The sequence below is a fragment of the Lissotriton helveticus genome, chromosome 1_1 (genome assembly GCF_964261635.1).
Source record: "Lissotriton helveticus chromosome 1_1, aLisHel1.1, whole genome shotgun sequence".
Lineage (NCBI taxonomy): Eukaryota > Metazoa > Chordata > Amphibia > Caudata > Salamandridae > Lissotriton > Lissotriton helveticus.
Window position 1 is genome coordinate 1,011,000,863 of NC_136057.1, and position 27,428 is coordinate 1,011,028,290.

At 43.4% G+C, this 27,428-nt stretch overlaps 1 protein-coding gene across 3 annotated transcripts in view; it reads left to right on the forward strand.

The window, feature by feature from the left end:
- LOC144820027 (NACHT, LRR and PYD domains-containing protein 1 homolog) overlaps positions 1–6,336 on the forward strand; it is a 506,013-nt gene extending 499,677 nt beyond the window's left edge. For all 3 annotated transcript variants that reach the window (XM_078677696.1, XM_078677691.1, XM_078677685.1), the window contains one exon: positions 5,803–6,336. In XM_078677696.1, coding sequence (XP_078533822.1) covers positions 5,803–6,130 — 328 coding nt within the window. In that variant the 3' untranslated portion in view covers positions 6,131–6,336. The remainder of the gene's footprint in view (positions 1–5,802) is intronic.
- Positions 6,337–27,428: the final 21,092 nt, after the last annotated feature.

Here is a 27,428-nt window from a genome sequence, read left to right on the forward strand (position 1 = left end):
TACGTTTCTTCTTACCTGTGGTTGCCAGCGAGTGCGTCATAGGGGGGGGGGCCATGCACTCTGTGAAACAACGTTGGGGAGGAGGGGTGATAATCAATCACTACTAAGTGTACATGACGGTTTGGCCAGCCGTCTTAGGCCGGCCAAACCGTCATGCACACTTAGCATTTCTCCACCTGGCTGTGTTGTACAGGTGAGTGGAGAGAAGCTACACGCTCCCAGCCCCTGTCTGAGCACCAAACGACAGCACTCAGACCTATCCCAGCGCTGCTCTCATGCAGGGAATAGCATTCCCAGCATCAGAGAAGCGTCAGGAATTGGCATCTGGTAGCCTGCGCAGTGTCATCAGCCTGGGACCGGACCAGCATCAGGATCGGGAGAGGTGTAATTGCAGGAAAGATCTTTTTTTTTGGCTGTTCCCCATTCTCTAGCCCACTCACTGCTTTATTAGATCCCGTGCAGCCGCCACTGCTCACAGAATGTAATGATTTGTTAAATATAAGCCCAGCACGGAAACGTTTGCTTCCTGCTGACATGAAGCAATAAAACAATCCCAATTCCTATCATCAAAAAACACAGAAAATGACGTCAACAGGCTGATCCTTTGCAGCTGTGTGCACATGCTGAGCAGCACCCTTGTCTAACTGACTCATACTCTGCCCCTGCTTCCTAGATAGGGTTGATATTTATTTGCACATATGAGGGTGATTATAACTGAAGACTCCTGTGGTGTGAAGGTAAGCCAACGCCAGGCTGCCACTCATCAACCCACTGACCCGTCCCCCTGCCAAGTGAATTGTGATACATGCATATTTATAGGTGCACACTGCATTTGAGATTGTGCTATTTATTTGATTATAAAGCAATTAAGAATGTGTGGTCACCTAATAATAGTTTGGTGTTTTGCTTATGTATTGAAGAGTATAACTTAAACAAAGTTCATTGTTAACCTAATTTGCTGATTGCTTTCACTATTTAAAGCACTCAGTTGGATATTCATGACATATTTAACATCCTGCTTATAAGAAACAACTGAAGCTCTCTATAGATTGAATTGAATAAACAGGAGCTGACTTTTAACCCGTAGTTGAGGGCAAATTAATGGCATCCTAGTATTGGGAGTTAGCATGTCTTTTGCACACACTGAACAATATTGTAACAGAAGGAAATATGAATGAATACATGAGAATTAAACGCAATTTAACAAAGAATGCCTGAAAGGCACTACGTGGAATGGACCAGGATCCCAAAGTTAAAAGAAACAAAGACATTCTCATTTATAACCCTTGATAAATAGGGAGGTAAAACCCGATGGTGGAAAAAAAATCTGTTCATTGTGCTTCTGGTGTAGCATGTAAAAATAATGTATGGCATACAGTGATTCTGATTTGACACATTTACAATTGATTTCACAGCCTTAGCAGTTTACAGGTGGTAATGTGTCATAGTGTTTGCTTGCTGTGATGTAGTTTTACTACATACAAGGAAACTGCATCACAAAAGCAAACCCACTGCTAAGCTCATTTATATGGGTGATTATACAGCTCGGTCCATACCCCCTGCAATGCAAGGCCTAAAGCTCAATATACATATAAGCAGCAATATCAGCTTTCTTGATAGACACCAGACAAGAGGACTTCATTTCCTACCATCCATCCGCATAGTAAGTGACATCATTTCCTGCCTTCTCCCTATTTCAATCAACTCTGAAGGGTGTCCCATAGCACTTGTGTCCTCAACATAGTGTGCTTATATATAAGGGTATTGCCTGTTTGGGCCGGGAAGGGCATTGGGCCTGATCTTATCGTCCGCTGAAACTTACTGGGTAAGATATATTCATGTGCTTCACCCTGCACCCCATACTGCCAATCACACTCAGACCTAGAGAACCCAGATTCTCACATTGGATTCCCACAACACACAGACCCAATCATGTACCACACACCATCAAACTGCAGAATGCACATTCAAACTCATGTTCATTAACACGTGCTCTGCAATACCACATTAACCAGACATATCAGAGTACTTCATGCACCTCATCATTTATACCAGGATTGACACTTTCATCACAGAAACATGGCTCACCCCCACATCCACACATACCCTAGAAATCCTTCTACCCACAGAGTGCAGCATCCACCATGTGGACCGCACAGACAAGAAAGGAGGCCTCAGTGCCATTCATAATTCCAGCTGGTCCAGCACCCTTTCAAGCAAAGTAACACTCAACTCTGTGGAGCTGCTGACATGCCATTTCTCACTCTCTACAACTCAGACCACCACCTTCCATCTCATCTACAGAACAAGGATGTGTTGATGAATTATAAGAACTCCTTGCCACCTAGTCCATGGCCACACCTCCCTCTTGGGTGCATTCAGCACACCAGACAACACAAGTTCCAAAAGAGACACCCTGCTTAACTACATTCGCACATTCAACTTGGTACAGCATGTCACACAATCAACACACTCCAAAGGCCCCATCCTCGACCTTGTCTTCTGAACATCACCAGCAATCCAGTGAAAACAACCCATGCCCCTAGAATGGACCTACCACTTTGCTATCCCTATCTTCCTGCTCAGTGTCCTACCAACAAACAAATGGCAACCCAAAAAATTAGACCAAAGTTTCAGAAGACTTTTCAGTAGACAACCTAATGCTTGAACTCATCTCTTATCCTATCAACTCCATATCTGATAAAAGCACCCTTTTAAGCAACCTCCACAAGTTTTTCTAAAACTATATGAACATCCATGTACCAATTAAAATTAAAATAAAGCCATAGCCTTAAACATTCTGGTACTCTAAAGACCTTGCTGACAATAAACGATCCATCTGCAGACAGAAAAGAAAATTAAAGAAAAACAGAACTCCTGATGACCTCACAATAGCAAAGTCCCCCGTGCAATATTCTGACAAACTACACCAGTTAAAGCAAAGTACTATACCAACATCATCAACAAAGCCATCAACAGAAGGAGAATCCTTTTTGGGAAAATCAAGCACTGCATCAATCTGCTACCGGACTCACTTATTCCTAAATCCATTGAAAAGTGTAGGGCCATCAGCTCTTCTTCAGTGAAAAAATACAGATGATCCAACAGGACATCGACAATACCAAGCTTGTGCAATGATCATCCTTCAATGTCATGCCTCTTGTAAATTTGCTGACATCCTCAGCTCTCTCAAATCCACTTCGTATGAAGATAATGACTTACCCGTATCTTTCTCCGGGGCCCTCTCCGGGGATTCCCTCCCACCCCTCGTCACTATTGTCAATGCCACCCTCACTCGAGGCATCTTCCCAGAATCTCTCAAGACAGACCAGATCTTACCACTGCTACAGAAACATGCACAAGACCGTCATAACCTCCCCAACTACCAGTCCTTCACTCACCTACGATTCATCTGCAAGATCATTAAAAAAGCAGTCTCCGTTCAACTCCAACTCCATCTCCTGCACAACTATCAATTTGGCTTCAAATCATGCTGCAGCACAGAGACCACTACCTTACACATCGTAGATAATGCCCTTCTGGCTACAGATGAAAATACCCCCCTGCTGCCTGATTTTGCTGGATCTCTCAACTGCGTTCGGCACAGTCTACCATGCAATCATCATATGCACCCTGGAGTTTCGAGTGGGATTTACTATCAATGTTCTACATATGCTCTCCACCCACTTTTCCACTTTCCAACCAGTACCAGTCCTGTTTGTTCACATGGGAACCTCCATGTTCCAAAAGATCATTTTCGCCTGTGGACTACCCATGGTTTCTATACTTTCCCCTGTCATGATGGTCTGCTCACAGACAAAAGCATCACGATTCACAGGTGTGCCAATGATTTACAACTCTGCTTAAAAGTCTCCTGTGCCTCAGACACCGTGTCGCATATTATCAAGGACCGGTGTTAAAATTATCGCCGTTTTATCAACAGGAAACTGCCGATAAAACGGCGATAATGGGCTTGATAATACGCCCTTGTAAATTCACATAGAAGCCCATGTTCTGATGTTAAAATGGGCTTCTATGGGAATTAACAAGGGCGTATTATCAAGCCCATTATCGCCGTTTTATTGACAGTTTCCTGCCGATAAAACGGCGATCATTTTAACACCGGTCCTTGATAATATGCCCCCCAGTGCCTTAAATACTCCTTACACATCAATCAGGCCTGGATGTCCAGGGTATGACCTTTGATTGCTTCAAAACCTAAATTTAACTGAATGCTACGTCACTTGGATTTGCCCTGGGCCCAAACCTCACCTTCATAAGAGGGCCTGGTATCAGCTATTTCCTCTACAAGGCAATTACTAAATGAATATTGGTAAAAGGAATTAATATGAATGAATAAACCGTCCACATGTATTAGCTGCCTAATAAAAACATTTACAAGTTACCAGCCTCATTATAGCCTGATCATCCTTAGAATAATAATTCATATCACACACTGGAGCATTTTGGGAAAATATGGAGGAATAGAGAGTTGTGAGCTGATTCACACATGAGGCCCATCTAAAATGTTTGTAGAACTCAGGGAGGGCAAGTAAGATGCCTCGCTCGCCTCTGATGCTGTCATGTATATGTCTCAAATGTGACAGACTCGCAGGTGAGGCCTTTGCTGAAGTCCTGCTGACAATATACACCGTTGCAAGCAGAGTGAAGGGACATAGACTAATAATATTTTTCTCAAAATAATATTTGTCATTTCATGAATGATATTTCACCCAAAGTTCAGGGAAAACATATTACCAAAGTAGGGTTTGTGGAGCCATGGACAATTTCTGTCTTTTTACTGGGGAAAACTACACTTTCACCACTGACGGCCTAAACCGCTGCGAAGCATATGGTGTGCTCGCAATACTTTTCCCTGCCCCAACCAAATATTTTTCAGAATGGCTACAAGTATTCCAGTATGGACCACATGAAGACACTTGCAGTAAAACTTATTAGACAAAATCATAGAATGTACTTTCTGTGCCTTTATGCTAGGTCTGAGGTACATCTCTCAAGTTACTTTGTTTACACAGCCAGTGCTTAATGTGTAAAAAGTAAGTGCTAGGATCGTTCTTAGGATGCCATTGCAGTTGACAAACCTCATTGCCCCTGCCAGCACCGTAAATTCCAGCACCCACACATCTACTAACCATTGCACTTTAACAAATGTGACAATTGACTATTCCAGGCCACCAAAGCTGTAACAATGGTATCGGGGGAAGCATTATTATTTATTAATGTATATTAAACCTCAAAATTAGGCAAACAGTGCTACCAAGTGGGAGGCTGTCATAAGTGTTGGTGCGAAGCACTGGCAAACAGTGGCCCAAATTAAGCATTGAGTTCACAACTTCATTATGGCAACGGTAGAAGGACAATTAGCTCCAGGGATCATTCATAGACATCGAAGTTGCAGACCAATTTATAAAAATTTCCCGTATTTGGCTTGAATGACATTTTTATGGAAAGCTTTTTGCACGTTCAACATTCAATTTGGTCGATGGGATTATGGCAATACAATACACTTTTACTAGGGATTGACTAACTCCTCACCATGAAGCAGTAGGCGCTAGGCACTGTAGGGTTTAAGTGCTTAATCAATGTGACAAACCCATACAAGTGCCTTTAATCAGACCTACAATCACTGTCACCAAGAACACACGTCTAGATATATAGGATATGTGTTGATATATTGTGCTTATGTAAGATTTTTGCATAGGTAAACATTGAACACAGCATAAGGCAGACTACTAGCTCATCATTCACTTACAAAGATGTTTTGTGTATCTTTTTTTGCAGCTTATGTGTGAACCATTTTGGGGTTTTTGGAATGAAAAATTTAAAAGAACTAAAACGGGATCGAGTGAACCTAAAGATTGTGATAAGGATCGCAGATGATGAAGACGTGCTGCTTTATGTAGAAGATAAAGTAAAATGCCTGCTGACTCGTGGATGGAAGAAATACAATACCGAATTGCTTGTTCAGATATTCGACAGAGTGATGGCAGATTTAAACAATGATGATGAGATAAGCCATGCAAAAGATACAGCGAAAACAAAAAGAATAGAGTCATTAAAAGCGAACATCTCAGTATTACGCAAACAAATAAAACAAGCATTGGCATAGCCAATAGGTCTCGCCTTTGGGAACTGATAAGTGTTTAGCCAGAGATATTGACTTTAGCTATGTCTTTAAGCTGTGCTGTACAATAGTCTGCATCATGCTGAAGAGTTATAATAAAGAAGTGTCAGAAGTATTTTTGTTACCTTAGATATGACCAAAAAAGAAAGATGTACAACTGAACGACCATATTAAAAAAGTATTAAAAATAATGTTGTGAGGTTTCTTTTGTCATTTCAATGCTGGCAACTTGTATCTGCCTGTCCCAATGGTTGCTTTTTATGTTTTTTATTGTTATGGGGGGGGGTGGGGTCATAAATAACAGGAGGGTGAAGGTCAGTCGGTCAGTCAGTTAGTGAGAGTGAGAGAGCAAGTCAGTCAGTGAGAGAGAGTCAGTAAGTGAGAGAGTCAGTGAGTCAGTCAGTGAGAGAGTCAGTCAGTCAGTGAGAGAGTGAGAGTCAGTCAACCAGTGAGAGGGTGAGAGTCAGTGAGAGAGTGAGTCAGTCAGTCAGTGAGTGAGAGTGAGAGAGTCAGTCAGTCAGTGAGAGTGTCAGTCAGTGAGAGTGAGAGTCAGTCAGTGAGAGTGAATGAGAGTACAGTGAGTCAGTTAGTCAGTGAGTGAAAGAGAGTGTCAGTCTTTTAGCGAGAGTCAGTCTTTTAGTGAGAGTCAGTCAGTGGGAGAGTGTCAGTCAGTGAGAGAAAGTCAGTAAGTAAGTCAGTCAGTCTGTGAGAGAGTGAGAGTCAGTCAACCAGTGAGAGGGTGAGAGTCAGTGAGAGAGTGAGAGTCAGTCAACCAGTGAGAGGGTGAGAGTCAGTGAGAGAGTGAGTCAGTCAGCCAGTGAGTGAGAGTGAGAGAGTCAGTCAGTCAGTGAGAGTGTCAGTCAGTGAGAGTGAGAGTCAGTCAGTGAGAGTGAATGAGAGTGAGACTGAGTCAGTTAGTCAGTGAGTGAAAGAGAGTGAGTCAGTCTTTTAGCGAGAGTCAGTCTTTTAGTGAGAGTCAGTCAGTGAGAGAGAGTCAGTGAGAGTCAGCGAGTGAGAGTCAATCAGTGATAGAGAGTCAATCAGTCAGATAGAGTGAGTGAGTCAGTCAGTGATCGAGAGTGGGAGAGTCAGTCAGTGAGAGAGAGTGGGAGAGTCAGACAGTGAGAGAGAGTGAGAGAGTGTCAGTGAGAGTCAGTCAGTGAGAGAGAATGAGTCAGTCAGTCAGTGAGAGAGAGTCAGTCAGTGAGAGTGAGTGAGTCAGTCAGTAAGAGAGAGCGGGAGAGTCAGTCAGTGAGAGAGAGAGAGTGGGAGAGTCAGTCGGTCAGTGAGAGAGAGTGAGTCAGCCAGTCAGTGAGAGTGTCTGTCAGTGAGAGTCTGTCAGCGAGAGTGAGTAAGTCAGTCAGTCAGTCAGCGAGAGAGAGTGGGAGAGTCAGCCAGTGAGCGTGAGTGAGTCAGTCAGTGAGAGTCAGTCAGTGAGTGTCTGTCAGTGAGAATGAGTGAGGCAGTCAGTCAGTGAGAGAGAGTGGGAGAGTCAGTTAGTGAGAGTGAGTCAGTCAGTCAGTGACAGTGATTGTGTGAGTCAGTCAGTGAGAGAGTTAGTCAGTGAGAGTCTGTCAGTGAGAGTCTGTCAGTGAGAGTGAGTCAGTGAGAGTGAGTGTGTCAGTCAGTCAGTGAGACTGAGTGAGTCAGTCAGTGAGAGTGAGTGAGTGAGAGTGAGTGGGAGAGTCAGTGAGAGAGTCAGTCACTGAGTGAGAGAGAGTGGGAGAGTGTCAGTGAGAGTGAGTGAATCAGTCAGTCAGTGAGAGAGAGTGGGAGAGTCAGTCAGTGAGAGACGGGGAGAGTCAGTGAGCGAGTGAGAGTCTGTCAGTGAGAGTCTGTCAGTGATAGTGAGTCAGTCAGTCAGTGAGAGTGAGTCAGTCAGTCAGTGAGAGTAAGTCAGTCAGTCAGTGAGTGAGAGTGAGGGAGTGAGTCAATCAGTGAGTGGGAGAGTCGGTCAGTGAGAGTGAGTGAGTGAGAGTGGGAGAGTCAGTGAGAGAGTGTGAGAGTCAGTCAGTGAGAGTCTGTCAGTGAGAGTGAGTGAGTCAGTCTGTCAGTGAGAGTCTGTCAGTGAGAGTGAGTGAGTGAGAGAGTGGGAGAGTCAGTCAGTGAGAGTGAGAGAGTGGGAGAGTCTGTCAGTGAGAGTGAGAGAGTCAGTATGAGTGAGAGAATCAGTGAGTCAGTGTGAGTGAGAGAGTCATTGTGAGTGAGAGTCAGTGTGAGTGAGTGTCAATGAGTCAGTGTGAGTGAGAGAGTCAGTGTGAGTGAGAGTGTCAGTGAGAGTGTGAGAGAGTGAGAGTCTGTGAGAGTGTCAGTGAGAGTGTGATAGTCAGTGAGAGTGAGTCAGCCATTAATGCAAGGCATTTGCAGTTAGGGTGAGTACTCTAAAGATCAACTTTCAATGTGACAATGGTTCAAATATAAAACCCGTACATGTTTGCAGAGTTTAACGATTTGTGGCTATTCCTAATGCTCTTAGGATACTACATTATTATATGCAAATAAATACATTCAGAACAAATAAAAGAAACAATTATAGTGAAGACTTGAATCGCATGTTCTGAAAACCTGTAATTTCCCATATTTCAAAAGAGCACAAGCAGCAGCTGTTTTAAAGCACTCGTGCTTGTGCTGGCATCCACCGTGCGTGAGCGAGCAGCGGCGGCGCGAGAGCCATATGTTTTCAATTAGCATGCGCGCCTATGCTCGCTCCCGCAAGGTGGATGCCAGCACAAGCACGAGTGTGCTTGAAAAGGAGCAGAGCCATTTCAAAAGGTCATCTCCTAGTGCTGCGCATACACACTGCCTAGGCGAGACCTACAAAAAGTGAGATGAAAAGTTTGAACTGAGATTCTAGCAAGAAATGAGAAATCCACTAAGACCCCAATTATGAGTGTCATAGAGGAGGTTGAGGTATTCACGGAATCTGCTGCATGCCAACAACGTGAGTTGGGGTGAGTTTCGCCAAGCAAAATGAAGAATTACATACACACTTTCCACATGTATCAGAATTTACCCAGCATTTTTCTCCCTGTAAATTTTTAGCAAGTTTGACCTGCCAAAATCTGAATGGGTAAAAATGCAGAGGGCGTGGTAATAAATGCAGCACTTATAATCACCGGCAGTCGCAATAAACAAAGGGTGGTGGGGTGGGTGGGGTCGAGCACGTGGAGTCGCGCAAGGGGGATACTATATACCAATTGTTTTTTAACACTTACCTTTTGCGACCAGCCGCCTCGAGCGTAGCAGATTATTGAGCTGCCTCTCCTCTTCTTCCTGGGTCTCAGCGGGCCGTGGGACAGACTCCCTGTCCAATCCCAGCGCTGCAGAGCAGGAAAGATGCCCCGCTGAGACCAGGGAGTTTGTGGGGTTTCTCCAGCCCCAGCTGCTCAATGCAGCTGGGCTGGAAAAAACCTAAGTGCGCATATGTGTTTTGGTCGGCCTGAGACGGCCGGCCAAACACACATGAGCACTTAGGGAGTGGAGTGCACATAGCACTCCTCCTTCCCCCTCGCATGCCTAGGCCCCGCACCTCCCAACACCACTGGCTAAGAGACAGCAAATACAAAATAAAACAAGGCAAGAACATCATATTTTAAATGTGTTGGCTCTGAGCCAGGCAGTGGGGTGACACTCATCTGCCATTGTGGAGGAGTCACCACTGCTCATAATTCTGACATGTGCCAAAAGGAGTAACCACACATATCGGAATTCGTCAGGCACTCATAATCACGGCTTTAGTATATCTTTATTCCATAGACACTTGCGCCACTCCATACATTAGACTTAATATTCCCACTTTATACCTTAAAGCATTAAGAATGTAGAATTCTGTGATTCTAAATCTTACCACTTATTTGAACTACACAATATAAAATGTAATGGGAATCTGATTTACGAATTTCATAGATTAGGGCTGGACCACCCTTTGGAAGGGATTTCTAACTTTATTCCATTCGCAGAGATTAATGTTTAAGCCTTTCTAGAATGAAAAAAAGTTGGGCGGGGATAAAAGGTGGAGGTAACCTCGTTTGAATGTACATTTTGAGAAGCATCAGTCTAGTCAAGCCACAGATTTTAAGAGTATGTTTTAAAATGAAACCGGCTGCTGAAGGACACTTTGCTTTTTCTAAGGAATTAGTTTGATGCATAGATGTATAAGTGTTGCATAGGGTATGTAATATTTACATCGTAGCATTTACAATGACAGACGTAACAAAGTCTGCATTTACAATGCAGGTAAGTACAACAAGGGTCCTTTTTAAGATCTTTACAATGTAGGTACATATGTTTTTTAATAAAAAATGTTTATGTCCCTTTAAAAAAATAGGAAGGATTTAAGGGTTAAGGGATGGGGTAATAAGGGTTCAGGGATGGGTAGAGGCAAAGGAAGGTAAGGGTTTTTTAGGATTCATGGATAGGAAAAGGTTGAGGGGGAGGGGAAGTGTGAAGGGGAAGGATTTTTTAGGTCTTAGGGGACGTTAGAGGTAAAGGGAGGTAAGTTATTTTAGGGTTCCGGGGTCAGAAGAGAGAAAGGGAGATATGGATTTTAAGGATAGAGGAGTGAGTAGAGGTAAACAAAATCAGAGTGTGTAAAAAAAATGTATAAACCCACAAAAACTACAAAATAGGTGAATGCTGACAGACACCAAAACGGAGGGGGATGTTCTGCAGAAATAAATCAGCCAACTATCTACTTTGCAGGTTGCCTCCCTGTTCAGACTTCTCTAATAGGTCCCTGGAGTACCCTCTTTCTGTAATTCTCTCAATCATTTCATGTTGATCGGACTCAAGATCTTCTTTTGTCCTGCACTTCCGGCTTAGTCTTAAAAGCTCCAAATAAGGTATGCTTGCTTTAAGATTTCTAGGATGGAAGCTTGTTGAATGCAAATTAGTGTTCCCTGCTGTGGATTTTTCTGAACAATTGGTTTCAATCATGCCTCCCTCAATTCACATGCTTAGATCAAAGAAATGGACTTCTGTAGCCACGATACTTCTTGTAAATTGCAGATTGAAATTATTGACATTGATTTCTTAAACAAATCCTTGCACACTTTAAATGGAACCTTTCCAAACCACAAAGAGGTCGTGTATAAATCTGACCCATAAGATTATATGTCGATTCCATGCTGTTGCATGCTCTCTCTTGAGCCCGAGCTCCTCCCACCAGCCTGTAGGTAAACAGGCATATCTGGGGACGAAGCAGGTTCTGATTGCTGTACTTCTTGGTTTTCGGATCACTTCTTTGTTGACCATGAAAAAACACCATCTGATCATCATTAAAAACATCTGCATGCATGTAAGAAAGCTATTGAGTCCAAACAACATGAAATTATTTGGAAATGTATAAAAAGAGAGTACCCCAGGGTCCTATTAGAGAAGTCTAAAGACAGAGTCAACATGCAAGGCAGAGTATCCCTTCTTTTAAGTGATAAATCTAGATCAGAACGAAGCAGCAAACCCAACACATTAAACTAATTACTATGTAGAATAGTCAAGAAAGCTCCATTCACATGATACTGCGTACCCATTGGCATTTGATTAAAGTAGACTCAATAACATGTCAAGAACTCCTAGATTACTTCTAAAAGAATACGCTCTATGTGCAACGACTTGGATAGAAGCAGTCCTGAACTTACTTCCAGAAAAAGTGGCTCCAACAGAGCAGAGGCTTCCACAAATGTAGGAAAAGCAAAGCATTTAAATATGGTGGTACCACCACAGACTACACAACTCCATTTCATGAAAAATCGATAAAAAGTTCAGGAGCCTTTAATTGTAAGACTTAGTAAATGGTTTATGTGTTATATTGCCCATGCAACAGTAGGCACTTGGGTAGTATCATACTACAAGCCCAAAGGAGAATCCTTCAACACATTAGGGCGATAAAAAACAAGGACAGTTATTATCCTGTGGCTAGACACTTTGATGGATTTCAGAAAAGTTTAATCAATCATGTGTAATATGAATAATTTCAGGGGAGGCACTTGTGAGAAAACACTTAGGTGGCAGGAGCAAGGTATATACTGGAGCTTGAAAGCAAGGCACCTCGTGGCTTAAATATTGAAGATGACCTGTACACATTCCTATAATTAATTAGTGTTTAGCTGCCTTGACCTAACCAGGTGACTATTTATATTTTTATCTCATGTGAATATGAGTGTTTATGTGTAGCCTTTTTGGGCGCAATTGCACTGAACAAATTATGATAAGTATATACATATTCTTTAATTGAGGATGCAACTACCAAAGAGTAATGGCATTAGTAGAAGTGGTTAGGGTTTATAGTTATTGTTATAATTGGATGAAAGAATTAGACCTACTGATCGTATATGGAATTACAGTGAGTTTATTGTGTGTTTATAAGAACCTTCCAAATATCAGTATGCCCACAGAGGCTTCATTCTTTTTAGATTTAATTTCATTTTCTATTGTTATGTTGCAATGCCATTCATTATTATGAGATCATAATATGACTATCTGGACATGTAATATAATGATGCTGGCAGGTCATCAACAAGGAAACTGGACTTTCACATAGTATGCGACTTCACTGTAATGAATTTCTCAAATACAGAGGTTTGTTATTTAATTTTGTTTTGAGTTTGGTGTATGTTAAGTATGCCTTGAGGTTAAAGTGCTTCTATTTTTATTGTTTGAATTACCTTTCTCACCATGTTTGAATTATTAGTATGTTGTCTATTTCACTGGTCACTAAAAAGGGTGTTAATTTAAGTAAGGCAAGATTACTGAGTTTGTCAACGGGTCACAACACCAAAATATAAAAAGAGGGCCTATAATCTTTATCAATGGGACAGCACATCAACATATATAAAGCAGACCTATCATCTTTGTAAAAAATAAAAATCAACAACAACTATAATCAAATGAATATTTCATGAAATCACACAATGCAATGTTTAATAAAGGGGATTGTCTTAAACAATGTTTAATAAACTTTATTTCTATAAAAACATGTCTGAGTCTTTCTTTTCACATTTTTTCAAGTCCTCAAAATACAGTCATTTATAGAACCACAAAAGGGCCCTGCACTCCAGCTAAAGAGCATAGAGCTCCAGCTAGTTGTCTTCTAAAAAATATGGTAAGCTCTCCTGGAGTCATGGATGTAATGATCCAGGAATCTTACTGTTTATTTTTTTAAATGTGGCTGTTGGATGCTGCTCCTCTTGCAGCCCCCAACAACATTACAAAAGTGCTTTATGGTGTCCCTGCCCCTTCTAAAAAAAATAATAAAAAGCCCTCACATAGCATCATGGGTGCCCCATGTCAGAGCAATTAATAATAAATGAGCAACTTCTGTTTCTCATTTATTGTGCATTGCTTGTTTTTATTTTTTTTTGTATCTTTTGGATGTCCTGATGCCCACTGAGGACACCCACATCCTAAATTTCTGTTTGGGGCTGAGGGGGGGGGGGGAGAGCTCTACGGCCCACCAGCTCTCTGCTAGTGACCCTATGGGCTGGAGTGGGCACATTTTCTTTCCTTTTTGTAATTAACTGAGGTGTCCCGGTGCCCACCCATGGCAGCCCACAACATTTGTCTTGTTGGGGGCCATGGGGAAACTCCAGGGCCCCCACAGTCCCTGACAAATCCTCTCTAGGTAGCTGACCACTGTTTGACTTTTCTGAGGGGGCCCCAGGATGGGGTCCATGGGGCAGCCCCGTAATCCCTGCGGCCCCAGCTGGTTCCCCTGCCAGTACCATATTAGGAGCTGGAACGATTATTTTGCTCCTGTCCAGACGGGACCAGCATTTTTCACTGCTCCCACCAGGGCAGGAGCTGCACCACTGCTGCACCACACTTCTGGGGATGGGGTCCCTGGATCCAGTGAACGTCTCAGGAAGGGGGCCTGATGCTTCCTCACCAACCTTCTAGTGACATCCGGTGGAACAGGAGGGGGGCATGCCCCCTTCCCTCTATTTTAGAAATTACCCCAGTGGATGTGGACCCTGGGGCCCAACAACCCGGGTTTGGGGTGGGGACAGTGCCTCCGCTTCCCCAAAAATGCCAGTGCGCAGTTCCCTCATTCCCTGACCCCATACCAGGTTTTTTTAGGTCTCGCCTGAGCTAGCGCATGTGCTGCCCTGGCGAGACATTTTGTAACTGAGTTTTGAAAGTGCTACCCAGAGGCCGGCCACCTGCTTGCTATTACGCGCACAAGCGCGTGTGCGACGTGCACAGCTTCCACAGAGCACGTCCTCGCGATCGCAATCACTTTCACCGCGATCACTTTCGCTTTCATGGCCACCTGGCCGTTACTTTTACGGCCAAGCGGCCATGTTTAATTGAGACATACATCCTGGCAGAAACAGGTCTCGGCGCTCGGCTTCCAGCACTGGGCGCGCAGGCCTTTGCCTGGGTGTCTGTGGCTTCTGCCAGTTCGTGTCAGAGCTTCATGGCAAAGAGGTCCACGCGCGCCGGCAAGCCTGGGTCTCAGGGGCTCGCGCTGTGTGCAGACACAGGCAGGCGCTGCTCAGCATTCGGCACCAGCAGGCCTTCGCACACAGGCCACGGAGGCGGTGGTTTTTGATCACGTGAACTCAGCTTTGAATCCGAATATGTTTAGGCACGTCCAGTGTTGAAAGCATAATATCGGGTGCCAGAGCCTGTTTGAGACCGTCTTACTGCTGCAACGTTCATATTTTGGCAATGTAAGCTCTCGTGGCCACAGATTACGATATCTAAATAATATCTTGCCTGCAAGTTTAACCAAAGGGAAGAATGAAGGCGAAGGCAATAATACCTTTACGTTAACAGTCCTGTTAGACACTGCCTTAGTTCAATTTAATTTGTAATCTGTCGGTCAATAGTTTAGAGCTTGTGTAGGGTGTTCTTTTCTTCACACCTTTACCCCTTGTAAAACAGCACAAATGAGTGAGAACAAACTGATAAAAAACAAACAAAAAAACCACTGCAGCTCATATTACAGACCTCACCAACAACACTATTGCCAATCAATAATAACAAATACGGTTATAAAAGCACTACCTTATTAAATGTTAAAGTTAGCAATCTCAGAACACATGAAACCCAACTTAGGGAGACATGACTAATTACAGGCATTGAAGGTTTTCCCTCTGAGTGGCATTCTTAGCGGATTCAGTCACACGACACTTTGCAAATAGTTGAATATCTGAAAATCAAGCACGCTACTGTGCTTCTGATCACACAGTGCACAGTGGTGCAGCTCCACGAAGCAACGGTCCTGTCCCACCACACACTGCAGTTAATCACCCTACTGCCACCACGTATGTGCCCACCCCAGCTCCCACTGTGTCTGCCAGAGTACCAACCAAAACAGTCAGACACAGCTTCCCACAGTTTACACCTGTCCATAGCTTGCAACAGTGCACCCGGAAGGAACGAACGGTCAAAGATGATGCCGAAAAATAGAACTTGTTGACTAGGTTTGGATTGATTTCTTGACAGCAAATGTGGGTGACGCTGTTAAAGTTATAGTACCTATTCACCAACAATCTGCCAATCTGGTTTACTTCATATTACCGAACATACATTGAATGTACATCCAATCTGATGATTCTTGCAAACATCCTGCATGCTTTTGGGAAATTTGCTGTTTTATTGCTTTACTGCATAACAGATCTGCATATTTTCTGTGATAGTTGTAAATGTATCGATAAACGAGGTTACAATTCTGAGACAGAGCTTGAACATAGCGGGAAATTAAGTGGTTACAGAGTAAACTGAGATCAGGGTACGTAGCTGAAGTGATTATTTGGAGAAGAAATAAAGAAAACATTGGCGTGGGGAGAGGGGGGTCTGTCACATCTAACTCCACCACTTTTTAATGCATTTTAAAATTGTGCTGCAACCACTGATCTGAAGAATGCTGAAAGATTGAAGAGGTTTAGAGTTTTTCTCTCGCCTTATTCCTTGGATGCCTTGTATTCTCTGTTGCAGGCTTGAACTAATTCCATACGGTATTTCCTATGATGGACTACCTATCATATAGTATGACTGGATTTCAAGAAAATTTCTTAGTTATCCTGTATTTCCAAGTATGTTGCTATAAGGGGTGCGTTTGATACCAGTTTGCTCAATACGTCCAGTGACAATTTTCTTCAAGATGTAGAGGACACTGGATTTTTAATGACAATGCTAACAACCCTGCTTTGAGGCAAATATATTAATAAGGTCATGGATTACGGGTAGGCCTGGGCGGTAAATTCCGTTCCGCTTGCGGAATTTGGGTAATTTCTTGTTCCGAGGAGAACGCAAAATTACCCAAAATTCTGCGTTCCGAGACTTCGCTAAATTTTTTGCTTGTTCGTGTTCACAAATTGCGTGTTCGCGAGATAAGTCCGCCTGAGCACGCAAACAGCGTTTGTGAACAGTAAAAAAGCATTGCGAACAAGCAATTCCACGTATTCGCAGAATTTCTGCATGTTCGCTGAGATTTTTTACCGTTTTGCGGAGATTTGCGTAACGTGATTGCGCAAATTCCGACCACCCCTAATTACGGGGCCAACGATGCCTGGTGTCACTTTTGAAATTTTAGCTAGACACTATCCATGCAGGGAGAGACTAGGTAGGGTGATGCAACTGTCTAGTTTTAACATTATGTCCAGTATGATTTGGAATTCTAAAGTTAGATGATTTTTACTAATCTTGGATATTCATCAGTCTTAGTTTGAGAATTTTCTTAGTCAAAAAAAATGTATTCTCTTATTCCCCCAGCCTTTTCTGTTAAGTCGGGACTTTGTTGCACATATGATATTGAAGACCATGGATTACATAAGAGGTTACCTTGAATATGTTAGAAGTTGAAGCTAGTCTTGTTGCCGCACAGGGAGTTGAACAGAAAGGAGATGCTGGTTATCTAGTGCCCTGCTTTCTGTACTGCAGCTATGTACAGCGCAGGCCAAAGGCATGATTTTTTGGTCACCACGCTAATATAGACTCACACAATTCCAACATGTTTCATCCAGTAAACAGCTCTCCCTATGATAGGGAAGGACAAGAGTGCCAATCCTGTGATCTAGTCAGGATGGTTTGATTTAAATCCCCAGCATAATGTCCTGCTACATACAAGATCTTATACACTCCTCGACATGAAGACAACAAGGTCACTAAATTTCTGATAACACATGTGATCTTAAACACCTGTGGCATGATGACAGTGTCATTGAATAGGCAGGTACGCACAGGATCTCATAAGCCCTATTGCCTGAGGCTAGTGTTCTTTAATATGCTAGTACACACATGATCCTGGGGGCATAAGAATAACGGGGCATATTAGCAAGAACCGCGTTAAACTTATCGCTGTTTTAGCGGCAGGAAACTATCTGAACTGGGGTGGCAGAGTGGACTAAAGAACAGTGATGGATTAAACCCAGATCTTTTGACTGGGTGTGAGTGTTTTTATTGATTCAGATGCTCCGTCCATCACCACCCCCTTTTATACCGCTTTTGGCCGCCATAAGTGTGGCAGGGTATGCTCAGACGTGAGTCCCTTGCTCACTTTGCCAGGGAAGGCATGGCTTGGCAGTTCGGGCTGGACTGTTCCCATGAGGCACAGGGTCAGACTAATTTGCATATAGCCATGTCTGAACTGGGGTGGCAGAGTGGGCTAAAGAACGGTGATGGATTAAACCCAGATCTTTTGACTGGGTGTGAGTGTTTGATTGATTCAGATGCTCCGTCTATCACCACCCCCTTTTGTACCGCTTTTGGCCGCCATAAGTGTGGCAGGGTATGCTCAGACGTGAGTCCCTTGCTCACTTTGCCACTGGATTCAAGCAAGCCGGGCTGAAGACGGCTGGAATGCCAGAAACCGGTCCTCGGAAGCTTGTTCCCGGTCCAGGGAAGGCATTGCTTGGCAGTTCGGGCTGGACTGTTCCCATGAGGCACAGGGTCAGACTGATTTGCATATAGCCATGTCTGAGCTGGGGTGGCAGAGTGGGCTAAAGAAGGGTGATGGATTAAACCCAGATCTTTTGACTGGGTGTGAGTGTTTGATTGATTCAGATGCTCCGCCCATCACCACCCCCTTTTGTACCGCTTTTGGCCGCCATGAGTGTGGCAGGGTATGCTCAGACGTGAGTCCCTTGCTCACTTTGCCACTGGATTCAAGCAAGCCGGGCTGAAGACGGCTGGAATGCCAGAAACCGGTCCTCGTAAGCTTGTTTCCGGTCCAGGGAAGGCATGGCTTGGCAGTTCGGGCTGGACTGTTCCCATGAGGCACAGGGTCAGACTGATTTGCATATAGCCATGTCTGAACTGGGGTGGCAGAGTGGGCTAAAGAACGGTGAGGAGAACTGCAGTCGGAGGCGGAGGCTACTTGTGACGGGGATTAGAAAACATCTTTTTAAAAAAACGCGATTCGTATCTTAAAGTTATAAAGAACCATGGTGGTGAACAGGACATACAAATTATATCGATAATTATTAGTAGAAAGTGTGACTCCCCCTCCACATTACACATGAAGAGTAAGCCTTCCTAAGAGAGTTGGAATAAGTCGGCCTCGGCCCGATCTGCTTTTTGTGCAATATTTGCAGCAAATAACTGCTTTGCACTCTGATAAGACGAGTTTGAACACAGTCTCCCCCGATACTAAGTACATTCAGGGTGAAGTAACTATTCAGATCGATGCTGAGATGGGGTCAAACCCAATAGGACTATGAATATATTCATGAGATATTCGCTGCAGTGCGACGGATATAACGTTTACTAAAAAGACTTGAATTCCAGGTCTAGAGATCCTATATTGAATTGTTTCTGGTTGGTCCTGATGAAGGTGGTCCCTACTGCTGCTCTACCACCGAAACGCGTCGACCCTTTCTCGTCATATTTAGATCTAATGACTTCGGTCATATATTGGACAACAGATACAATGCGACAGGATGTTTAGTGTTTGTTTTTGATGGCATGTATGTTTAGAATGTATGTATGAGTATGTGTGTGTGGCTCTCTACCTGGTTTAGCAGAATTGATTTTGTTTTTAGAATATATGAATTTGTGTAACTTATGATATATATTGATGGCTCTAGTGTGTTGATAGAATATCTCCTGGAGTTTCTTTGAATAAGGTACATCTCATAACTTTTGTATTAAGGTAAAAAAAAGCGTTAAAGAAATGAAAAAAGTTTTCTACAGAAAAATGAAATAAATTAGTAAAATCCAAAAATAAGTGCAGATATGTTTTGTGTATGCCCTATGGTTAAGAGGTATTTCCCGTGATAAAAGTATTTATAGGTCAAGAGGGAGCTTCTCGGTTGTTTTGGAATTTCTCTTCCCCTCTACTCCCTGACCTTCAATCATTTTGAGAGGGGGTCCCCATTCTACTCTATTTATGCTCAGACGTGAGTCCCTTGCTCACTTTGCCACTGGATTCAAGCAAGCCGGGCTGAAGACGGCTGGAATGCCAGAAACAGGTCCTCGGAAGCTTGTTTCCGGTCCAGGGAAGGCATGGCTTGGCAGTTCGGGCTGGAATGTTCCCATGAGGCACAGGGTCAGACTGTTTTGCATATAGCCATGTCTGAACTGTGGTGGCAGAGTGGGCTAAAGAACGGTGATGGATCAAACCCAGATCTTTTGACTGAGTGTGAGTGTTTGATTGGTTCAGATGCTCCGTCCATCACCACCCCCTTTTGTACCGCTTTTGGCCGCATAAGTGTGGCAGGGTATGCTCAGACGTGAGTCCCTTGCTCACTTTGCCACTGGATTCAAGCAAGCCGGGCTGAAGATGGCTGGAATGCCAGAAACCGGTCCTCGGAAGCTTGTTTCCGGTCCAGGGAAGGCATGGCTTGGCAGTTCGGGCTGGACTGTTCCCATGAGGCACAGGGTCAGACTGATTTGCATATAGCCATGTCTGAACTGGGGTGGCAGAGTGGGCTAAAGAACGGTGATGGATTAAACCCAGATCTTTTGACTGGGTGTGAGTGTTTGATTGATTCAGATGCTCCGTCCATCACCACCCCCTTTTGTACCGCTTTTGGCCGCCATAAGTGTGGCAGGGTATGCTCAGACGTGAGTCCCTTGCTCATTTTGCCACTGGATTCAAGCAAGCCGGGCTGAAGACGGCTGGAATGCCAGAAACCGGTCCTCGGAAGCTTGTTTCAGGTCCAGGGAAGGCATGGCTTGGCAGTTCGGGCTGGACTGTTCCCATGAGGCACAGGGTCAGACTGATTTGCATATAGCCATGTCTGAACTGGGGTGGCAGAGTGGGCTAAAGAACGGTGATGGATTAAACCCAGATCTTTTGACTGGGTGTGAGTGTTTGATTGATTCAGATGCTCCGTCCATCACCACCCCCTTTTGTACCGCTTTTGGCCGCCTTAAGTGTGGCAGGGTATGCTCAGATGTGAGTCCCTTGCTCACTTTGCCACTGGATTCAAGCAAGCCGGGCTGAAGACGGCTGGAATGCCAGAAACCGGTCCTCGGAAGCTTGTTTCCGGTCCAGGGAAGGCATGGCTTGGCAGTTCGGTCTGGACTGTTCCCATGAGGCACAGGGTCAGACTGATTTGCATATAGCCATAGCTGAACCTGGGTGGCAGAGTGGGCTAAAGAACGGTGATGGATTAAACCCAGATCTTTTGACTGGGTGTGAGAGTTTGATTGATTCAGATGCTCCGTCCATCACCACCCCCTTTTGTAACAATATTACATAACATGGCCATGAGAAAAGGCACTGAAATTGAAATGAGTGACTGATGATGAAGAAATATCCCCCCAAGAAGAGCTGCTGCAGGAGTAGGAGATGCTGCAGGACGGCAAAGATGTACTGAGATAACACAAAATTACTTTTAGGTAAGAATTAAAAATACCAAACATAAATGATGTTTCATAGTACAATCTTTTTATTTCACAAACAAAAGGCATATAGCTATCGTGATACCTGACCTGTTACTGCACAGGTCACTAGTGTAAAATTAAATCATAATTTCTGAATGTTACAAAACATTATTTCCTGCGCTGCCTGTTGGTAGAGCGCTGCGCAGATTCCATGCTTCTACTTGTTGTAGCATGGGCTGCATTCCTTCCACTCCTGCGCTGACTAATGTCAGATGTAGGTGTAGAATTACTGCTACTTCTACTTGATGTCTCCTCAGTTTCAGCAGCTTCAAAAAGAGCACTTGCTCCTGAGTTTGCAGTTTGTAGTAATTCTACTACAGATGTAACTTAATCCAATCCTTTAGTAACACTCCTTGTGCACTCAGTGACCATGCGCTGCATAGTAACACTACGCCTAGTGAAATTGGAAGTGACACTGCACAGCCGGTTGATTGCTTTTGAGTATCCAAGCATCCTTGCATGGGCACGGCATGCTGCCCTGTTTCTTGATTCTTCAGAGCGCTCTGTGGCCAAACAAAGTCTATCCATAGGCCCTCATACCATCACCCATGCCTGCATTACTTTTATTCAATTTACAAAGCTGGCTGTTAATGGAGCGTAGGGCCTTGTGCTGCTGGCGCTGCACGTGCAACATGTCCTGCTCCAAACCAGCAAACACACTAGGATTTTCCTCTAGTGCGACCCTGCTGCTCCTTGACCTTTCCATTGTATAGGCTCTTCTTCTCTGTGCCTGAGATTGCTGTGTATATACTGGTCTAACAACTGCTTCCTGTGCACTCTCTCTTGAACCTTCAGGTTCCACGTCATCATCTTCAAAAGGAGGCAGAGGGGCCACATGGGTTCGTTTTTGCCTGACAATGGGATTGGTTTCTACTTCCTCATGTGCACTTTCTTCAGCGCCAGAAACATCTTGGAAAAAAGCCTCATTGTCTTCACTTTCCACCCTGGAATGTCCTGCATGTGCTGTGGATGTAGATAGAGACATATGAGTTTGTTGTGTGGATTACTGTTTGGGTTCAATAAAGTGTTCCTAAGTTGAAAAAAAAATTTGGGGGGTGATTTTCAAACAAGTACTAAATGAATGAAAATCATTTTCATTGAAAAAGTAGGGTAAAAAACAAATTAAAGTGCAAAAGCTACTGCTAACATGAATTTCCACTGACCAAGACTCATGATACCTCTCTTGATTGAAATAACACTGTGTACATGCACTAAAATGAACCACATGCATGACCCACAACTTCACATACATACATACATGCTTCTTACCTTCTGCTCCTTGTCCAGGCTCAGAGCTGTCAATTTGTGCAACCCCACTAACACTCTCAGGCAAGAGAGTTGCCTCTACAAGCTCCTCATGAGGAGTGGGCTGCTCAGCAGTGGATGTTCCCCCGCCTGTCTTGCTCGATTCCTTTATCCTTGCAGCAAGCTTTTCTTTGGACCGGAGGCGCATGTCATACCACCTTTTGCGCAGTTCCTCGATGGTACGTGGCGTAACTCCAACAGAATTAACTTTTTGCTGGATTTCTAACCAAATTTTTCTTTTGCGAGCCTCTGGCACTTTCAGTGCTTGCTTCCCAAAAAGCAACTCATGGTTGCAAGCCATCTCTTCTATTAACGTTTCCTGTTCCTTTTCAGAAAATTTCTGCCTTCTTTTTCTTTTCTCTCCAGAAAAACCTCCTTGAGAATTTACAGGTTCCATGATGCAGTGAAGCAGGTCTGCACAGCTGCCAAACAATCTTCCAACTGCCACTGGGTGTGGCTCAGGCAAACAGGTGCAGGTAATCAACCAGACTTCCTGACTGTGATATCATCAGCCTGTTCCTGCATTGGCAGATTCACGTTTTTTGTGATTTCTTTTTTTGCGAATTTCGCAAAATAAGAAATTGCACAAAACTCGCAGAATATTCTGCGATTTATAAGAAATCGCAGAATATTCGCAAAAAAGTACATACATCGCATTTTGCGATTCCTTATTTGCGACTCACAAAAGACCGCAAATAAGAAATCGCAAACGGGTTTCTTGATACATCTACCCCTTGGAGATTGAGTGATTTGCCCAGAATCACAGGATGTTGAGGGTCAAAGCAGAGATTCGAACCTGGTTCCCCAGCTTCAAGGTCCACTGCTCTAGCCGTAAGGCTACATCCTCTCTCCTCTCAGTTTCCAACTATCTGCTCTTAATTGTTCGTTGAGTGCTATGGTGGAGAGGCTTTGAGAGAGGCAAGCCCACAAGATGCACTCCCTTACTCACTGGTGCCATATGGTGTTCAATTCTGGAAACCTTTTATACACATAAGCAGGAAACAAGCATTGGCATAGCCAATAGGTCTCGCATTTGGGACCTTATAAGTGTTTAGCCATGCAACAGTTGGTGTTGTTGCACCAAGGATATTCTGCTGCATAACTAAATACTTATAGGGTCCAAAAAGCGAGACCTATTGGCTATGCCAATGCATGTTAAATGAATGACGGGAGATCGCTATTTTTTTAATCAGATACGGGATCCTCCATGGATTCGATTAAAAAAATGCTATTTTGGCCCTAGGGGTGTCTCTTTCAGAGCCTCCCACCAGGCCTAGGGGTACAGGGTATCTCTATCCTGCCTCTCTATATCTTTAAATTGCTTACTTTAAACTAGGACAGGAGACTGAGTCCCCGAGTCCTAAGATGGATGCCGCCTCATTTTTCTTGATGTGGTGGCAGACAATCAGATCGCAGATTGAAATCTGTCAGCAATGCGGATCCTCCACGGCATGAAATATGCAATGTTTTTTTACCTTTAATTTCTCTAAAACTACTGAACATATTTACACCAAGTCACAAAAAGCACACTTTTTGGACCAAGTTCCAGCTTTCTGCCAAATTTGGTGGGATTCCGTATGGGGGTTGTAGCTGTAGCCGTGTCTAATTTTCCGATGTGAAAATGAATGGTGAAAAAGCATTTTAGGAACCCCCCTTTTTCCCAGCACCCATGACAACTGCCACTGGGTAAAATAAGTAACTAAATATATAATATTTATAATATTATATTAGTATTTCTCACTTTAATGCAGGAAAGCAACAGGACACAAAGGACGTTGTATCATGCAAACTGTTTATTAGAATAGCAAAGTAAGACCCTTCAAAGCATTTTGGCATCCTCCAAAGCCTTAGTCGCGATAAGTGATGCCATTTTGTAATGCTATGAAATACACCAATCTCGTGTAAAAAGAAAACATAAACTTTGACGGCATAATACCATCCACCTTCATGATAGCATATACATGTGGAAAGAAGAATTAAACAAAGACTGTTTTTTACAAATTGGACTTAAAAATAAAGCACAATAAATACATTCTTAGTCAAATAAATATATAATTCAAATTAGTCTTACTCAGCAACAAATATAAACCGTCGGTCCAAAATGAACCTATACGACACTGGTCTCTGACAACAATCATGCCCAAGTTGGGTGAAATTCATAATACTTGCTGCAACTATACACTTCATATCCATTACTCAGTGAAATAAGTTTAATACAGAGTATAATATCCAATTATTCACAAATAACTTGTTATTGTGACAGCCAAAGCTACTTCCCAATACATTCACAACACATTCATATTCAATCATCTACAAGGAAGGAAGAGGAATAAAGAAAATACATACATTAAAACACATAAAACATCAGAAAATTACATAATGAAAACTGCAACTTACCGAATAAAAAACAACAATACAACTCATCATCAAGCAAATTTACACAGGAACATAACATCTCTTCAACCTCCAAGGTTCATTACTAATCCAAGACAAAGGGCCAGATGTAGCAAAATCAGAAATACCGACTCTTAATTACCGAATTTTACAGATTCGGTAATTAAGAGTAGGTATTTCTAATGTAGGTACCAATTCGGTAAATTTTACCGAATCGGTAAAAATCGGTATTTACCGATTCGGTAAATACCGAATCGGTATTTGCTATTGAATCCTATGGGCCTTGAAGCCCATAGGATTCAATATCAAATACCGATTCGGTATTTACCGAATCGGTAAATACCGAATTTTGCAAGGGTGCAGGGGGGGTCACTTTGACACCCTCTGGCACCCCTGTTTTAGGCTTGTGTGCCATGTTGCACACATACATGCCCTAAGGGCACATGGCACAGGTGTACATGCACAGATGTGCATGTACACCTGAATCGGTATTTTACCATGCAATTGTATTGCATGGTAAAATACCGATTTTCAAAGCCCTGTGTCAATGTTAAAATTGGCATCTCCATACCAAACATGCATTTTCGGTAATTTTACCGACCGGTATATTTACCGATTCGGTAAAATATACAGAATTGGTAATTTTACCGATTCTGTAATTTTACCGCATCGGTAAAATTACCGATTCGGTAAAATTACCGAACATGCATGTTTTTTATCCCCCTACATCTCCATGGCCATTTACCGGTCGGTAAAGGCCGAATTCGCCCGTTACTGGCCGGTAAATGGCCAAAATCTCGCACCTACATCTGGCCCAAAATATGTGCAATGAGATATCTTTAGTACCTCCTTTCAAGTCTCTTTTAACATGATCAATCTTGCTGTATTTCATATTGTTGGGATCACCCACATGCTACAGATGAAAGTACCTAGCACCATGATAAATGGAAACATTGGGGCATATTATCAAGCAGGGCGTTAAAAATTATTGCAGTTTTAGCGGCGATAATGGGCTTGATAATATGGCCTTGTGAATACCAATAGAAACCCATGTTATGGTGTGAACAGGGGCTTCTATTGGAATTCTCCAGGGCATATTATCAAGCCCATTATCGCCGCTTTAGCAGCAGTTTTTTGCCACTGAAACAGCGATAATTTTAACGCCCTGCTTGATAATATGCCCCATTGTTCTTTATGGCCCTTATATGTTGTAGGATGTGCTTGTGTACTTGCGAAATGGTACTACCAACATACAACTTAGGTCAAGGGCAAGGGCACATCAAGACATAATCTGTATACTCAATTTTACAGTTTAAGTGACCCCTAATTTTGAGCGGTTTAGCACTAAAAGAATTTTGTTTCCTAGTACCTACATTACTCCTCACCAATTTATCTCTCATTGATTTAGTTCTTCTGTAGGTAACCTGTAGTCTTCTAGTGGTCTTCTTACCCATAAGACGATCTTTCCATACTATGTGCCAATTTTAATTCACAATAGCTCAACGCAGTACTCCCTCTCAATTGCAAAAAAGTATTGTCTATCAAACGTACCCACAAAATAATGTGCTCACTCCACTTGTCAGAACCACTCAGTACCTGCTCCTACCGCCAGTCCATATGCAAGTTTGCACAGCTGGGGCAAAACAGGGACCCATTGCAGTCACGGTTTGTTGCTCATACAGCTCATCATTAAACATGAATTTGTTATTAGTAAGGCACCAACACAACATTTCTAGAAGCATCCTCATGTACTCATTGCAATTGATGGGGTGTGACCTCAGGAAATGTTTCACAGCCCTTATTCCATATTACGGTGGATACTAGTGTAGAGGGTGAAAACATAAAGAATTATAAGTAGCATGTCTTCATCCCAACATACATCAAAGATATGTTGTAAAAATTCAGTCAAAACCTTGATGTAGGATAGTACATTTGAAACAAACAGCCAGAGACAGAACTCAAGATATTTAGAAGTAAAGAGACCTTATTATGCTGCACTAAATGGTCTTCCTGGGGCAACTTCAAGGCATTAATGGGTGTCTTTTTTTTGTTGATTTTTGGAAACCTTTATTGAGGGCTCAAACAACATGTTGCATTACATTCCATCAATGAGGCACAAGAAAAGGTGCAGTGTCACATCTGTTACATACACATTGAAACAGTTATGCAAGTGCGGCCCATTAACTTACATAGCCAAAATAATATATGGCGCTGATCAAGAATGACAAAGGGACATCCTGTGAGGTCAAGGTGTGTGGGAGAGTTAGTGCGTAGTGTCTGGAGGGCCTGGGGGTGACGGTGCTGTGCGTGGCAGGCCAACCCCACTGTCTGCATCCTCCTTGGCCCCCTTGGAGGGCAAGTTGGGGAGTGTATGGAGCGGGGTGTTCTGGCGCTGTAAGTAAGACACCAGAGGTCTCCAAATTTCAGGTGGTTTGCTGGTTACCGGCATTTGGTCCCAGAATTCCACCAGGAGTGACTGGCAGTGCGCAGAGTCCTCAAGCAAGGCCTTAACTTTGGGCGCCGGTCTCCGTCCCTAGTGCATGGAAACCCTATGCAGAGCGAGGACTAGTAACATGGCTATCAGCTTGCGGCAAGCGTCCCAACAGTATTTCAAATAGCCCAGGAGGCACATCAATGGATCGGGAGAAACGCACATGGAGGTGATCTCAATAATGGCAGCGCACACATCCTGCCAGAAGGCAGCGACTCTAGGGCAAAGCCAGGCTAGGTGAGAGAAGTCGGCCGCCGGAGT